At 46.4% G+C, this 18,321-nt stretch overlaps 1 protein-coding gene and 1 pseudogene across 1 annotated transcript in view; both read right to left on the bottom strand.

The window, feature by feature from the left end:
* RRN3 (RRN3 homolog, RNA polymerase I transcription factor) overlaps window positions 1-18,001 on the bottom strand; it is a 59,691-nt gene extending 41,690 nt beyond the window's left edge. The window contains 6 exon segments of the mRNA XM_056533444.1: window positions 2,558-2,617; window positions 3,280-3,409; window positions 11,128-11,217; window positions 11,552-11,608; window positions 14,268-14,390; window positions 17,654-18,001. Coding sequence (XP_056389419.1) covers window positions 2,558-2,617; window positions 3,280-3,409; window positions 11,128-11,217; window positions 11,552-11,608; window positions 14,268-14,363 — 433 coding nt within the window. The 5' untranslated portion in view covers window positions 14,364-14,390; window positions 17,654-18,001.
* LOC130288784 (U2 spliceosomal RNA) lies at window positions 9,412-9,518 on the bottom strand (annotated as a pseudogene).
* Window positions 18,002-18,321: the final 320 nt, after the last annotated feature.

Raw genomic sequence — 18,321 nt, 5'->3', positions numbered from 1 at the left:
GGGGGCTCATTTTTTGTGCCATAATCTGTTTTTTTTGTATCGGTACCATTTTGGCATTGATCTGACTTTTTAATCGCTTTTTAACTTTTTTTTCTGGGATATTATAAAAATTGCAAATCTGTGGTTTGATATTTTTTTACATTTACTGTACGGGATACATAATGTTATATTTTAATAGGTCGTACAATTACGCACGAAGCGATACCAAATATGTTTATTTTTATTATGTTTGCATGTTTGTATATAGGAAAAGGGGGTGATTTGAACTTTTAACATGGAAGGGGTTAATGCAGCGGTCTTCAAACTGTGGCCCTCCAGATGTTGCAAAACTACAACTCCCAGCATGCCCGGACAGTCCTGGCATGCTGGGAATTGTAGTTTTGTAACATCTGGAGGGGCACAGTTTGAAGACCACTTGGTTAATGTGGCTTTCAAACTTTTATTAAAACTTTTTTTTTTTTTTTACACTTTATTAGACTTATAGGAGGAATCATTAGGTTCCTCATACAGATGAATAGATTCTATTTAACTCTATTAATCTGTGAGCTCTGTGATCCATTGATAGAGCCTGGTCCAGCCAGGCTCTATCAATGACAGAGCCGGGACAGGAGGGAACAGAGGTAAGTCCTCCGGCTACCTCTATAGTGGATCGCCCCCCTGCGATCGCGCTGCGGGGGGGCGATCCACCCCACTAGCCCACCAGGGAGCATTCACATCTCCCTTTAGACGCTGCTGTCAGCTTTGACAGCGGCGATCTAAAGGATTAATAGCCAGTCGCGGCTGGCTATTAGCGGCGGCCCCCAGCTACTGAGAACAGCCGGGGGCTGCAGAGTATGGAGCGGGCAGGAATCCCGAGCCCGCTCCATACATACTGCAGAGCGCCGCAGGCATCTCCCCGTGCAGACGTGCCTCCTCCCCTCAGCTCTCCGAAGCTACAGCTGGGGGAGTGAAGGCAGAGGACGCAGGTCTGCACGGGGAGCAAGAAGCCACGCCCCCTCATCCCCCCCCCGCACGTCTGCAGAGCAGGGGAGAGAAGACCAATACCAAAGTTTTTTATTGTCGGAGGCGGCAGAGTATGGAGCAGGCAGGAGTCGCAGCCCGCTCCATACAGACTGCAGATCGTCACCGCACTTGTCAGGTCCGGCCCTGCTTGCCCGAAGCCGGGATAAGGGCCGGACAAATTCACCTGCCCGGCGCCCAAAACTGCTTGTCGGGCCTCGGGCGATAGGAATTCCACATCCCTGTGGGGAGCCCCACCTGATGATGAGATAGGGGTTCCCAATAGGTGTACAGGTCCCCAGATATATATGACCCCTAGGGCTGGGCGGTATACCTGTTCATACTGAATAATGGTAATTTTATATATAAAATTTTCACCGCCCGCACATAAGGATAATGGGGCATCTTCTATGTGCTGGGACCTGTGTGTCACAGTGGGGGAGTGAGCTGTGACACTCTGTGCAACCAGTATACCGCTGTTTCTCCAACCAGGGAGCCTCCAGCTGTTGCAAAACTACAACTCCCAGCATGCCCAGACAGCCATTGGCTGTGCGAGCATGCTGGGAGTTGTAGTTTTGCAACAGCTGGAGGCACCACCTGGTTGGGAAACACTGTGCAGACAGTATACCGCTGTTTCTCCAACCAGGAAGCCTCCAGCTGTTGCAAAACTACAACTCCCAGCATGCCCAGACAGCCAATGGCTGTCTGGGCATGCTGGGAGTTGTAGTTTTGCAACAGCTGGAGGCTTCCTGGTTGGAGAAACAGCGGTATACTGTCTGCACAGTGTTTCCCAACCAGGTGGTGCCTCCAGCAGTTGCAAAACTACAACTCCCAGCATGCTCGGACAGTCAATGGCTGTCTGGGCATGCTGGGAGTTGTAGTTTTGCTACAGCTGGAGCCCGACCTGATAAAGAGATAGGGGTTCCCAATTGGTGCACAGGCCCCCAGATATACATGATCACCCAGGTAGGGTTCCTATTTAAACAATTATACCCCCTTAAAAATATCTCTATGGACATTTTACACTTACTGCTGCCTGTAAAGATCGCAGGACCTTGCTTTCGGGCCGCGGGATGCACGACGCGCGGGCCGGGGGATGCACGATGCGCGGGCCAGGGGATGCACGATGCGCACGTCAGGTGACGTCATCCCAGGCGCCGCACGGGACGTCAGCGTCACGCCGCTGCCTATGCGTCCCGGCGTCCTGCGCTTCCTATGACGTCACGGATAGTGCGCACCGCTTCAGGAAGGAGGCCGCAGGTACAATACACACGCTGCGCACACATTTAAAATTCTTCCGGCATTTAGCGCTGCTTGCCCGAAGCCGGGCTAAATGCTGGAAGAATCCACCTGCCCGGTGCTCAAAACTGCATGTCCCGGGCGTCGGGCTATATAATTTCCACATCCCTGCATTAGCTTACTACATTTGAGCCATTGATATGAATGGGTTCCGTTGCAATACGCCACAGTATAAATCTGCTTTTTTTTGTGGGATGCTTATGAATAGCTGTGATGTACTTAGCCTAGAACCTAGCTTTAGCTTTAAAATGCCACTCACCTTCATCTTCATCCTCAGAATCAGAAATATGCACATCACCATCACTTATAGTCACACGTGCTGAAAGAGGTTTGAGGAAAAGCCAGAAATTAATATTACTGTGATGCCACAGCAGTTGTTTTTTATTCAGTTCCCATTTTTTTGGTTTTTAAATCAATCCTGTTACTACAGCCAAGTCCCATATAGATCTACCTCCCCTCACAAATATGCCACATTTGATTGAGGATCTGGTCGGACAATAGTTGTTTGTTTTTTTTAATTGGAAAAATCTGTCGGATTTCCAATTTTCCTATGCCATGGTTTTGAATGCGGGCTACCCACATCCAGGCTACCTAAAACATAGAAATCATGTCAAAAACTGGCAATATCACCTCCTCCCAATCATATAGTTAAAAATTGGCATCAGATTTGTGTTTGACAGATGGCGATTTCCCAATCAAATCAATGGGGCCTGGTTTTTACTTGGATTCTGTATGGATTTCAATGCAGAATCTGTAATTTAGTATACCCATTCAGCTGGCAGACATTTTACCTTGTAAAATAAAAGTACTGCAGTGTATTATGCTAAATTCACTGCTTTACTGTGTAAGAATAAGAAAACCGTAATTGGTATGACCGCGTCCATAAAAACTTGAAATAAAAAAATGTATCACATTAAGTCTCAAAAAGGACAAAACTGGTTGTGGCAGTAAAGGGTTAGTCCTAAATACTAATATATTTACCTGGTACAAAGTGGGTTACAATCATGTTCAAACAAGGCCGTAAGTAGACTGTCTGTGCTGACACAAGGTTACCCAAAAAGGCCAAATATTCTTCCACAACTTCTTTGCTTCTGTTTAGCCATGGGAGTTTCTAAAGAAAATGTGGAAAAAACCAAGCTTAATACTCCAGATTATTCCAAGTGTCTTAAAAACAGATTACAGTCTGCTATTCCACGATGGTCAATGTGTTTACTATATTATGCAGTAACAGTTTATTCAATTATATAATATAATAATATAATATATAATTAATAAATTATAGTAACTTGCAATTTTTTTTTTTATAAACAATGAAAAATAATAAAAACAAAGTTACAGTAGAAATAAGCTTGAACCTTTCATGTCATCCTACATTACACTTGCCAATCCTTAGGGCACTATTACACAGGGCAATTAATGGCAAAGGCAGATATTGCCATGTGTAATAGGGCTAGCTAAAAGGAGATTTTTTTTGTACTCCCTGTATAATCTCTTTCTCGTAGCCTTCTTTGGGGGACTCGGAGACTATGGGTATATGCTGCTACCCACTAGGAGGCTGACACTAGGCAAGAAAAAGAAGTCGGCTCCTCCAGCAGGATATACCTGCCCACTAGCATTGAGCTAATCAGTTGTGTCACAAAGCAGTAGGAGAAGCCAAACCACAAAAGGATAAAATGTCCAAAGGACATCAAAAGTAATAACAGGCAACAAACAACCTGACCAGGTAACCATAAATGGGTGGGTGCTGTGTCCCCCACTGAAGACTACGAGAAAGAGATTTTACGCCTTATTGGGGGGCACAGAGAACATGGGACATCCCACAGCAATCCCTGGGGTGGGAAAAAGAACCACCAGAGAAGGGAAGGTCAGGCCAGAGACTGAGCCATAAACCATCCGCCCAAGAAAGTTGACGATGCTCAGAGAAAACCGGAAACTGGCAACCAACCACCCGGAAGCCCCCGCAAAACATGAGGGGCGAGCCAGGACCCAAAAAGGAAGGAACTGTGCAGGGACTGGAGTCTGACAGGCAACCAAATAAGACAACAAATGGTTGCCCTGGAGGCCTGCTGGGCCGAATCGGTCCTGGCAGGAGAGCAAAAAACACCTCTGATGAAAAAAAGACAGAAGACGCCGGACCACCAAGGCCTGGCCAAAATGCAGAAGAGAGAGATAAGAGAACCCTTAAAGCAGAGATTTGTCCAAGTAAGGCAAACATGGCTAGGAAACGCCACTCCCAGAAGAGAAACGCACCAGAGAAGCTGGAAGGGAGAGTCCTGACAGGAGTCCAACCACAACCATAGGGCAGAGGTGAGAGAACGCCCAGCAAGAAGTCAAGGCTCAGAAGGCGGATACCAGAGCCACTAGAATGGGACGAAGAGAGAAATAAACAAAAACTCATGTACAGCGCCCCAAAAAAAACGGCCCGGAAGAAGGCTAGGGCAGAATCACCAGCTGACCACCCGAACTGAGAGGGCCAGGCTTAACTCCTCAATCTTAAGGTCACCCCACAAAAAACTGTGAGGAAGGGAGAACCCAAGAGTACCCTGCATAGCCATGAGAGCGACAAGGTGGACTACACCCGTACGGCCAGACTGGGCAACCAACAGAGCCTGCAGGCCCTCTACCCTGAGACCCTACTATCCGGGCCTCTCCTACTCCGGAGGGAGAAGAAGGAACGCAAATAGACCGGAGGGAAGAAGCCCAGAGAGACAGAGGATCCCAGATCCAGGAAGAAACGGAGGGACCCTGGAGTCCCAAACCAGGAGAGGCAGAGAAACTCAAGCCGGAGTGAACACTCTGGCTGATGAGCACCTAGGCCTGGGCAGGACACGGAGTGGCAAACAAAGACTGCCTCTGAGACATGGCAGAGAATAGCAGACCGGAACCTCGCCAAGGCCAGAAATAAGAACCCCCAGAATGGTGGAAGCATCATGAAGAACCACAACGGAATGCAAGGCATGGAAAGGCCACCTGGGAGAGAGCCCAAGGCAAGGAGAGCCTGAAAAGGCAAAATACTGAGGGAGAGGAACCAGAACGACTCTGGGGCCGCCAGGGAAGAGTGACATACCCTAGGGGAGAATAGTGGCCAAAAAAAAAAAGGTACCGCTACCCCTGAGGCCACCCGGCACTCACAGACACAAGAGACTAAGGGATAGACAAGGCCGATCAAGCAGGGGACTCCAATGGTCAGAACGGACTGGATGACCGAGAGAATATGAGTAAGGCCTCTATGTAAGCTGAAACGCGTCACCTTGCCTGTCTGTACCCGTAATGCATAATACTGTGGAATAAACTTGTAGTCTTATTACATGAGTTTTCCAGCTGGACACCCTCTTTCTGCTGCCGGATGACCGAGAGAGTAACAACCCAGAAGGACAGTCACCGAGAGGAAGACAGAGGGGACCCAGCGAGATGTCAACACAACCAAAGCAACAAGGCGAGGTAAATATGACATTACCAGGGCGCAAGCACAGGACAATGCACACACTACAAAAAAGGAAGAGTGACTTGCCACAGCCGAGACTATCGAGGAACCCCGGGGAGCCAAAGGCACCCAGAACAGAAAGGCCTCAAGAGGAAGGCCTAGAGAGACTAAGTAAAAAGATTGCTGGAGAGTAAGAACAACAGAGCCTTCACATGCAGAGGGAAGCACAAGGACCACCAAGATGGCTTCCAAGCAAGATGTACCCCGACAGGGAGAGAGAGGGCAACGCAAGGGGCTGGAGAAGCCAGGGTATGGACCTGGCAAGAACAAACAGAACCCAACCCAGAGAAAGAGGGGAGGAAACAGGAATTTCCCCGGCAGGACCAAAAAGCGCCCCAAAGAGGGTCAATGTGAAAGCTAGGACGACAACTAAGCCAATTCAGCAGAATTCCAAGGGCAGAAGCAGAATAAAGAAAACCTACGATACTAGGAGATCGGAGGACAACGGCTGCAAAAGCAAAGGCAGGAACCGTACAAGGGCCGCACAAACATTTAGAAGACTGGGTAAGCGCAAGGGCTGAACCTCGATAGCAGACACCGGTAGCAAAAAGGTTCAACGTGATGGCTGAATCAGCCACAGGAGGAAGCATAGAAGACCGACAGCACCCCACCTAGAAGAGGAGAAATGCAAGGACCGCCCGTGAAATAGCTGAAACCTAGGAAACTCCACCCAAACTCCGGGGGGCTAGCCAAGACGTATAGGCATCCCAAAGTAGACAATAGTAGTGCATAGCCGGACCACTAATACACTCTTTCCATAGAAAAATGAGACTGAGAAAATAACCGGAGCAGACAGCCTACTTAACCCACTAAAGTGCCTCCCCTGAGGTGGGGAATGGAAATTCTGGATAAGCCAGAGGCGGAACCAACTAAACCTTGACATGAAGGTACCTCAGCATGGTAGAGACACTGCAAAAAACTCCACCCATAAGGAGGGAAAAGAAATGGCTAGAGCACCAGGTCGAGTAACGAGTAAGGCCAGCACCTGGCCAAAACGTGTCACGTCCTGTTTTACCTATGATCCATGTAGCTCCGAAGTTTAATAAATTGATCTGCATCGAGCTGGAGAACATTTTCTTTTCGTATGCTGTGTAGGCTACAGCAGGTAACAAGCAAACCACTGGCAAAGGGAGGCCAATGATATCCCCCCTCCAAGGAGGAAAAAAGGCAGATGCCATTTCCATGGAGCGCCATAGGAATACGCAGGGTCACCCATTGGATCCCTCGTAATAGAAACCAAGTCTACGGCAAACCAACGGGACATCACCCATGTAAGCAGATTCTGCTGCCATAGAAGGTCCCCTGTACCTGCAAGGACACAAAGCATGGTTGTCTCCCACCAGTAGCGGGGTTCGGAATTCAGCCACAGATGTGGCGGAAAGCACGCTCCCATGGACGTCTGGGAAACCTGGGTGCATGGAGTGACACCCTACCGACAACACCCACATTACCATGGTGCACCAGGACTGCAGGCATGGACATCATGTCTTCCATGGGCATTGCAGAGGGTTTAATAACAAAAGTCAACTCTGACATAAAGCAGGGTACTGAAGTTGCAACCGCGGGTGCAGAGGACGTCGCCACCTCTTTGGATGGTGTAGAGTATCCGTGGTACATCCATCAACTCTCAGTCACAGTGGAGTACCAGAACAGCTGCTGCGCAGATGACCCAACCTCTATGGATGGTGTAGAGGGTCCATTGTAAAGCGGACTCTAGGTCCGCAGCCTATTTGAGCATAAGGGTACAATGCACAAGGCTTGTGCCGCATACACGACCAAAAGCCAAACATTCCAATATGTGAGGTGCACCGAGCATGCAAACACAGACCTATCAGTCACACCCCCTAGGACATCGGAAGCAAACTTCAAAAATCGGCCCCCGTTCTGAAAAATGTATTCTATATATGCAGGGGTGTGGAAATTTTATAAAAAACTACTTGTCCACGGGACTAAAATGGAGCAAAATCTACTTGTCCCTCATGACGATCCACTTGTCCGGGCCAATTATCGCTTTTACGCTCAAATTTTTTCATCCTCGCCCTATAATAGCCATAACTACCTACTATAATGATCCCTTTTAATTTTTCAATAACATTCTCTGAACACAAAAAAAAAATAAAAAATATATATATATATAAATATATAATATATATATATATATATATATATTTATATTTATTAAGGGAAGTGAAATTGAAATAGTAAAAGATAATTTTGCAGATTTGGTGTTTTTCTTTTCTGCGCCATTTACCTTGTGGTTGAGATAACATGTTAGTTTTATACTTTAGGCCGCCTGATTACAGAAATACCAGATTTGTATCGTTTACGTCATGTTTTACTAATTCTGAACTTTTTCTAATTTTTTTCATTGCCATTTTTTAACCCCTGTAGCTTTATTTTTTTTCCGCATACCAGGCTGTATGAGGGCTCATTTTTTGCGCCATAATCTGTTTTTTGTATCGGTACCATTTTGGTATTGATCTGACTTTTTAATCGCTTTTTAACTTTTTTTTCTGGGATATTATAAAAATTGCAAATCTGTGGTTTGGTATTTTTTTTACATTTACCGTACGGGATACATAATGTTATATTTTAATAGATTGTACAATTACGCACGAAGCGATACCAAATATGTTTATTTTTATTATGTTTGCATGTTTTTATATAGGAAAAGGGGGTGATTTGAACTTTTAACATGGAAGGGGTTAATGCAGCGGTCTTCAAACTGTGGCCCTCCAGTTGTTGCAAAACTACAACTCCCAGCATGCCCGGACAGCCAACGGCTGTCCTGGCATGCTGGGAATTGTAATTTTGTAACATCTGGAGGGGCGCAGTTTGAAGACCACTGGGTTAATGTGTGTCTTTCAAACTTTTATTAACTTTTTTTACACTTTTTTTTTTTACACTATTAGACTTATGAGGAATCATTAGATTCCTCATACAGATGAATAGAGTTCTATTGAACTCTTAATCTGTGTGCTCTGTGATCCATTGATAGAGCCTAGTCCAGCCAGGCTCTATCAATGACAGAGCGGGACAGCAGGGGACAGAGGTAAGCCCTCCGGCTACCTCTATAGTGGATCTCCCCCCACGGATCTCCTCCCACCAGGGAGCATTGACATGTCCCTTTAGACGCCGCTGTCAGCTTTGACAGCGGCGATCTAAAGGGTTAATAGCCAGCCGCGGCGATCGCCGCATGCTGGCTATTAGCGGCGGCCCCCGGCTACTGAGAACAGTCAGCCCCGAGCCCGCTCCATACTCCCCTGTGAGCGCCGCAAACATCTCCCCGTGCAGACGTGCCTCCTCCCCTCAGCTCTCCGAAGCTGCAGCTGGAGGGAGTGAAGGCAGAGGACGCAGGTCTGCACGGGGAGCCAGAAGCCACGCCCCCTCATCTCCCCCCACACATCTGCAGAGCAGGGGAGAGAAGAGAAATACACAGCTTCTCATCTCCCCTGCTCTGCTTCGGAGGACACAGGCTGCAGAGTATGGAGCGGGCAGGAGTCGGGAGCCCGCTCCATACAGACTGCAGATCACCGCCGCACTTGTCAGGTCCGGCCCTGCTAAGGCTAAGGGCCGGACAAATTCACCTGCCCGGCGCCCAAAACTGCTAGTCCCGGGTGTCGGGCGATAGGAATTCCACATCCCTGATATGGTTCCTGGATAAGGGAAATATCAGATGTTAAACTGATAAGAACAGATACTACACTTAATCTTAGCCAACAAGCAGCGAATCGATAAGAATGCCCTGAAGGCACACTAGGAAGGCAGGGGATCCAAACTGATAGACAGAAGCACAAGGGAGGGCTATAGAAAAAATATGTAGCTGTAATGACTATTTTTGGCCACTAGAGGGGACCCTAATACTCTCCGAGAGAGAACAGTGCTGAAAGCAATGCAGCCATTAAGCCTCTGGAGGGCGTAGAGGGCCCGTGAGGGGTTGCTTCCCCCCCCCCCCCTTCCCCATGTCCTCATGCATATCGTGCGGCCCCGGAAGAGCGGGCGTGCTATAGAAAACACGCCCCCGGTGCCGCCTGCAGGCGGCCTACAGTAAATGAAGAAGCCTGGGACTAAATTCAGAGCGCCCCCGGCCTGCCCCTGGACGCGTGGATGGGATACCACGCCAATGCTTGGCGACATTACCACAAAAAATAGAATGGAAATCGGAGTGCCCCAGGAAGAGCACCGTGGCCATCATAGGATCGTGTGGCAGTTACCCCGATCAGGGCGCTGGCCACCTGGAAAAAGAAGGCGCGCTGGACTCTGCGCCTCCCAAGCAGATGCTGTAGAGACTAGGCCGGGGACTGGATGCATGCCGTGGCCGGTCCGTCTTCACTGCTGCCCTGTCCAGGCACACGTGACCGGACACCTTCTGTCTAAAGAGGGTCCAGCCTGCAAGGAAATAACATGCGACCAGCTCACTGAGCCTGGCCGCAATAGGGGTCTGACGGATGCGGCAAGAGTGGGGGGGTTTGGGGGAGGGAGTAATTGCTGGTGGGGAATAAGATCCTTTTAACTCGCCGACCAGGAGCACGGCAGCCACAGGACTGTGCCCTCCACTTGGCGCCAGAGGCCATGAGGGGACCGGCCCAGCACAGCCATGTGTAATGGTGGCTGAGGACCTGTTCACTATAGAGAAGGGGGACTCAAGGGAGAGAGAAGGGGGGCTCATCTTCTCATACTCACCCATCGCACCAAGCTGCCATTAGCGAGGCAGGCAGGGGCAAGTGGGGGACCCGGACCCAGGGTACTACCGCCAGGTACTGACCATTGGAGAGAAGGGGTTGACAGCCCATACTTTATGCACCGTGCCACTTTGTCGCATGTGGAAGATCAGGTAGCGCCATGTCCCTTCGCCCAACCTAGAAAAATAATAAAGGAAAAAAAAATGCTAACTAGCTTTACCTATCAAAAAATAAATAAAAGATAGAAGACCAGGTCTGGAGAGCTCCAGACCTGTGTCTACCTCCTACTGACACTAAGCTAAAACTGATTGGCTCTGTGCCTGTGAGCAGGTATATCCTGCTGGGAAGAGCAGACTTCTTTTTTGCCTAGTGTCAGCCTCCTAGTGGACAGCAGCATAATACCCATGGTCTCTGTGTCCTCCAATAAGGTGACCAAGAAAAGAACATTGCATGCTAGTCTCATCTCCTTGTGTAATAGGGGGATGTGTGGTCAACAAACAATAGAAAGGGGGTCATGCAAACGATTTAGCAATCCATTGAGGTCCTCAAACCTCCTAACAGGCTCTTTAAATGATAGTTTGGCGCTTATAATTGGGTCCTTACTATACACCCTGAAAGCTTGTTGGTAACTCATAGCCCATACCTACCACAGTGCTAACTCACCAGCACAATGCTGACTAGCTGTTCAAAATCAATTGTCAGGTAATTTACTGAAATCCGTAATTCCCTCAGCCAGTTTATAATCTGCCCGTCCTGTAAGTGACCAAAGACAAGAAACAGAATTAGAATATGCAGTGTCAACTGAATCTAGAGCAAAAATGTTGTAGGGAAGGAAGAAAGACCAGCAAAAGAGTAGTGACATTTCAAGTGAGTTTAGTTTATAGTGTACAGACTGATCAATCTACTGTAACTACTAGAGAAATAAAAAATATTGCACCTATTTGGACAGAATTAGTATATGGTACTGAATTTTGACAGTGACATTTCTACAGAACTCAATTTCTAAATTGTATGGCCTGTATTGTAGGCAGTGGTCTGGTTATAAACTTAAGAACAATTAAATGTGGTACAAGAACTACAGAAGTACCTTTATCTCCGGATCGGACAGCTGGTGCTTTAGAAGCTCAAAATCACCTGTGTTGCCCTAAAAGAGGAAAAAAAGATAACAATGACTAAGCATGAGGCGTATCACAAATCGGTGAAGTACAGATTTGACAGTACAGGTGACAGAGGTAATAAGAGTCTATTCTGATAACTTGATTTTTGGATTTAGCCCTTTCTTTCTGACCCGTCCCAGAAACTTAAGACCTCCAGCTGTAATGGGCGAGCATGAACCTGTGCCAAGCGAACCGCAGGAGTTGCTGCCTGTTAGGGAAGGCTGGAGCTGTACTCAAAATACCTCTGACACAATGAATTTTCACTACAGGAAGAAATTTCATTTGAGTCCAGCAGAATTTAAAAACAGACTCTCTTGAAAAGGTACAGATCAACTTCTCCAACTGAGCAGCCACCTCAACTACTTCAGTATTTTCAGGACTTTGTATTTCTGATCCTTAAGCTGCTTTCTGGAATTCCTTAAGAACAAAAAATCCTCCACCTGTACAGGGGGAAGAGTGGTGCAGTTGCCCATAGTAGATCGCTTCTTTCAAAAGGCCTTTGAAAAATGAAAGAAGCAATCTCATTGATTGCTATGGCCAACTGGTCAACTTTTCCTCAACACAGATTTTGATAAATCTCCCCCTTTGCTGGGCTTTCCTGCCCTGCTGGTACCAGATTACTACTCCCTTTTCCATAAGGGATATTACTACAGCCTTAAAGGAGTAGTCCAGTGGTGACCCAGTGGTGAACAACTTATCCCCTATCCTAAGGATAGGGGATAAGTTTGAGTTCGCGGGGGTCCGACCGCTGGGGCCCCCTGCGATCTCCTGTACGGAGCCCCGACAGCCCGCGGGAAGGGGGCGTGTCGACCTCCGCACGAAGCGGCGGCTGACACGCCCCCTCAATACAACCCTATGGCAGAGCCGAAGCGCTGCCTTCGGCAATCTCCGGCTCTGCCATAGCGATGTATTGAGGGGGCGTGTCGGCCGCTTCGTGTGGAGGTCGACACCCGCTATCTGGCCGGAGAGCCTGGCCCCCGTACAGAGAGATCGCAGGGGGCCCCAGCGGTCGGACACCCCGCGATCTCAAACTTATCCCCTATCCTTAGGATAGGGGATAAGTTTTTCACCACTGGACTACCCCTTTAACCCCTTAACGACGCAGGACGTATATTTACATCCTGCGCCGGCTCCCGCGATATGAAGTGCTAATCAACGGCCGGGACCCGCGGCTAATACCACACATCGCCGATCGCGGCGATGTGCGGTATTAACCCTTTAGAAGCGGCGGTCAAAGCTGACCGCCGCTTCTAAAGTGAAACTGAAAGTGACCCGGCTGCTCAGTCGGGCTGTTCGGGACCGCCGCGGTGAAATCGCGGCGTCCCGAACAGCTGACCGGACACCAGGAGGGCCCTTACCTGCCTCCCCGGTGTCCGATCGACGAATGACTGCTCCGTGCCTGAGATCCAGGCAGGAGCAGTCAAGCACTGATAATGCTGATCACAGGCGTGTTAATACACGCCAGTGATCAGCATAGGAGATCAGTGTGTGCAGTGTTATAGGTCCCTATGGGATCTATAACACTGCAAAAAAAAAAAAGTAAAAAAAAAGTGTTAATAAAGGTCATTTAACCCCTTCCCTAATAAAAGTTTGAATCACCCCCCTTTTCCCACAAAAAAAATAAAACAGTGTAAAAAAAATAAATAAACATATGTGGTATCGCCGCGTGCGTAAATGTCCGAACTATAAAAATATATCATTAATTAAGCCGTACGGTCAATGGCGTACGCGCAAAAAAATTCCAAAGTCCAAAAAAGCGTATTTTGGTCACTTTTTATAACATTAAAAAATGAATAAAAAGTGATCAAAAAGTCCGATCAAAACAAAAATCATACCGATAAAAACTTCAGATCACGGCGCAAAAAATGAGTCCTCATACCGCCCCGTACGTGGAAAAATAAAAAAGTTATAGGAGTCAGAAGATGACATTTTTAAACGTATAAATTTTCCTGCATGTAGTTATGATTTTTTCCAGAAGTGCGACAAAATCAAACCTATATAAGTAGGGTATCATTTTAACCGTATGGACCTACAGAATAATGATAAGGTGTAATTTTTACCGAAATATGCACTGCGTAGAAACGGAAGCCCCCAAAAGTTACAAAATGGCATTTTTTTTTTCGATTTTGTCGCACAATGATTTTTTTTTCCATTTCGCCGTGCATTTTTGGGTAAAATGACTAATGTCACTGCAAAGTAGAATTGGCGACGCAAAAAATAAGCCATAATATGGATTTTTAGGTGGAAAATTGAAAGGGTTATGATTTTTAAAAGGTAAGGAGGAAAAAACGAAAGTGCAAAAACGGAAAAACCCTGAGTCCTTAAGGGGTTAAACCCTCTCTCAAGATGCTTTACACCCTTGAGGTACCAGCGGGAGAGGGAGCACAGGGCCGGACATAGCCACTAAGCAGTGGCTTCCAGATGTGCCTGGTCAGGTGTAACCACGGCCTGTCCAGGCTAAGGGCGATCACAGCTAGAGATGAACTTCACAAGTAGGACCAAATGCAGGCTCCTAGCTTCCCTCAAGGAAGCAATGACACTTATTTTGTCTCCGGATTTCCTGTCACGGGGGCCAGGGCCCTCTCTCCAAGGTAAGGATAAAGGTATGGACATGAGATTGTGCGATTCCTGTAGAAATCAGTTTACCTGGGAATACTTTAATAGGACTTCAGTAACTTTTCCACCAAACCGAACAGTTTTCTTTGGTGGGGAGTTCAGGAATTCATTTGTTTCAGTCATCATGGTGTCTCTTATAAAGAACAATAGAACCTGCTGGGGACCAGAAAGGAGAATTAGAAGGAGGTCTTTTTTATACTTCTTATGATCAATCTGTCAATATAAGGCAGTCCCTAAGTACTCATGCACACTACCTATACTGCCATACAGAACTATACTGTATGGATTCAGGGATGTGGAAATCCTATTGACCAATATCAGGGACATGTAGTTCTGGGCACGGGCAGGTGAATTTTTCATGCAGTTAGCCCTGCAAGCAGCGTCAGACTTACAACCCCCCTATGATTTCAATACGGTGGCGCTGGGGGTTTATGGAGCGGGCTCCTGTCTTGAGCCTGCCCCATACACAGTGGTCCCCAGCTGATTCCTGTAGCTGGGGTCCACCGCTAATAGCCGCCATGCGCGGCCAGCTTTTAGCTCTTTAGATAAGTTTTGACAGCAGCATCTAAATGTACCATTTAATCCCTGGTTATCTAGTGAGGTGGAGTACAGACCCCCCTTCCCTCACAGCATGATCACGGAGGTAGCCGGAGGGCTTATCTCCCATTCCATCGCTGCCATGGGTCTGCATTTGAGTCTACCTGATGCAGGCTCAACCAAATGAGCACAGATCATACTGATCAGTGGTGTTCTTAAAGGGTTACTCCACTCCCCAGCGTCCGCAAAATTCCACCTCACACCGGAACATTGAGTTCCTGGAAGCTGTGTGCGGGCTTCCGTGTTCAGGCCCGCCTCATCAATGAAAGTCTATGGAAAGGGGGCGCGACGGCCATCACGCCCCCTCCCATAGACTTGCATTGAGGGGGCAGGACGTGACGTCACATGACGAGGCGTGACGTAACGAGGGGGCAGGCGACAACACGGAAGCCCGCACAGAGCATTCAGGAACACAATGTTCCGGACGCTGGGGAGCAGAGTAACCCTTTAAAGTCCCCTCCGGGGACTAAAAGTGTAAAAAATAAATAAAAAAGTTTAAAAAACAAAACAAAAAAACACATTAAACCCTTCCATATTAAAAGTTCACATTGTTCCCCTTTTTCCATGTAAGAAACATGTAAACATAATAAAAATAATGAACAAGAAAGGAAGGTGATCCGGCTCCCAGTCAATTAAAAAGGTGAAACTTTATTCAAGAATGATACATTTTTCATTTTTTGTACAACTTGGATTTTATCAAACACAGCATGCCTTGGATTTCTGAGGCTGGGTTCACACCTCGTTTTGTACTTACAGCTCCCGTATACGGCTGTATAGTAATGACTCTTTATAGGATGTGCAAGAGAGTGACAAATGGCGTAATCTGTGTCAGATGCCAGAGCACAAAGCTTAAACCTCTCTGCAGCTCACTGGTTTCTATAACTGTCTTTATAAGTCCTGTTCACCTTTTCTGGTAAATTTTGAGCAACTGTGCAAACAATACACCAAGTAAACATGGGTAAAATCTTTACCAGCTTACACCAACATTGATAAATATCCCCCTATGTGTATATATATTTTTTCCTTATACCATACCCAGGAGGAGTCATTTAGATGTGCCATGAAAAACGAATGAGTAACACAGCTCTGCTACTATAAGTCTTACAGCACAGAAATGTTACAGTACATTGTAATGCAACTTTATTTATCTTTACTGATGTCCAATTTCGGAAAGGACATGGCTGACTTCACATAGGAGTCACAATCTATAATTCTCACTATTTGACCCGATACTGTTTTTCATATCTGAACAACTGGTGGGGTCTTTTCCTGGAGTTTGGCGCATCACACAATCATTGTGCGACTGTCAAAGTTGCACTTAGTATTCAACACTTGGCAAGCAGAAAACAATCCTAAGGATGGTGAGAGGCTACTCGGGTATGACACCGAACTTACATGTCTACTTCTATAAAACAAAAAAGGTCATATGACAGCAAAAACAAAATCCTATAGGGCGCCACCACTTAACGACCACAGACATATTTACGTCCGTGGCCGGCTCCCACGTTATAACACAGGGTCACACTGTGACCCCGTGTCATATCAGGTCGGTCCCAGCATGTATCAGTGCTGGCAATCAGTGTATGCAATGTTATAGCCCCCTATGGGAGCTACAACATTGCAAAAAAAAAAAGCGTAAAAAAAAATAAAAAAAGTTAATAAATGTGATTTAACCCTTTCCCTAATAAAAGTCCAAATCACCCCCCTTTTCCCACAAAAAAATAAAAATGTAAATAAAAATATAAACATATGTGGTATCGCCGCGTGCGTAAATGTCTGAACGATAAAAAAATATTGTTAATTAAACCGCAAGGTCAATGGCATAAGCGCAAAAAAAATTCCAAATTAGCGTGTTTTTGGTCACTTTTATATCATGAAAAAAATTAATAAAAAGCTATCAAAAAGTCCAATCAATACAAAAATGGAACCGCTAAAAACTACAGATCATGGCGCAAAAAAAATTAGCCCTCATACGGCCCCATACGCAGAAAAATAAATAAGTTATAGGGGTCAATAAATGACAATTTTAAACGTATAACTTTTCCTGCATGTAGTTATGATTTTTTTCAGAAGTGTGACAAAATCAAACCTAGATAAGTAGGGTATCATTTTAATCGTATGGACCTACAGAAGAGAAGGTGTCATTTTTACCGAAAAATGTACTGAGTATAAACAGAAGCCTCAAAAGTTAAATTGTGTTTTTTTTCTTCAATTTCTTCGCACAATGATTTTTTTTTCGTTTCGCTGTAGATTTTTGGGTAAAATGACTGATGGCATTGCAAAGCAGAATAGGTGGTGCAAAAAATAAGCCATAATATGGATTTTTAGGTGCAAAATTGAAAGGGTTATGATTTTTAAAAAGGTGATAAGGAAAAAAACGAAAGTGCAAAAATGGAAAAACCCGTGGTCCTTAAGGGGTTAAAGGGGTGTTCCAGTGTTATCACACAATGCCCATAGGGTGACAGCATATACGTGTGATCACTGGGGGGTGGTTGGTGGTCACTAAGCTCCTGCCATATCTCCCACAGGCGGAAAAGGAGGGGGTCCACACACGCACCCCTACACATAAATCAATGTCCTCTAACCATGCTGGGAGTGGTAGTTTTTTCAACAGCAGAAGAACCACTGTCTGTTGAACGCTTCTATAAATCTTCTATTTATATCTTTGTCGGCAATGTCCTAGAACTCCAGCATAACAACCCCAGACAATGTCACTTACAGCCGCGCGGCGCTGGGTCTGGTTAACTCCGACAGCCGTGAATCACGTGACCCCCGGGTGAAGAAGAGTGAATCGCTATAAGAGAAGCCAGGAGTCGTACCTGCAGGTGCCCGAAGCTGCCGGAGTCCGTCCTGAGCCAACAACGTGTTTCACCAGCTACACGCAGGGAGAATCGTCGTACAGGAAGTACGTCACTCAAGACAGGAAGTGGGGCACCGCTCTCGGCAGCCTAGCCAGGGGGCCATGTTGTGTGTTTTGCTAGAGAAAAAAAAATATGGGAGAATTCACTGGGCTTATTATGGACCATTACCCTGAAGTCATTTTTTCCATAAACATTGTGTAACTGCATAAATGATTCTATAGTACAATGTACTGTATTAAAATTAAAATAAAACTACCGGGGCGCAGTCCAAGTGCATTATCGCAATATCAGCTCAAGAAGACAATAAATTAAAGGAGAAATGTGGAGCAAAATCTTTTAATTTTCCCTATGCCCAGGCTGCAAAAAAAAAAAAAAAAAAAAAACTTTACTGCACCTTCCTACATTCCCCTGTTGCGCCTATATTGGCTTCACGTTCCTTAGGCTCGGAAGGTCGTACTGCAGTCAGTGTATCGCCAGCCACAGCGATGTCCCACCTCTACCGGTGATAGGCTGAGCGCACTGTCATGTAAGGAGCTTGGGCCGGCTTTGATACTGTATAATTCATTTAAGGAATTAAGTGGGAGCTGAGCAAATATTTGGGTGGAGCAGGGCACATATGGGTAAGA

Source organism: Hyla sarda, chromosome 8 (genome assembly GCF_029499605.1).
Source record: "Hyla sarda isolate aHylSar1 chromosome 8, aHylSar1.hap1, whole genome shotgun sequence".
Classification (NCBI taxonomy): domain Eukaryota; kingdom Metazoa; phylum Chordata; class Amphibia; order Anura; family Hylidae; genus Hyla; species Hyla sarda.
This window is presented reverse-complemented; position numbering and strand designations above follow the sequence as displayed.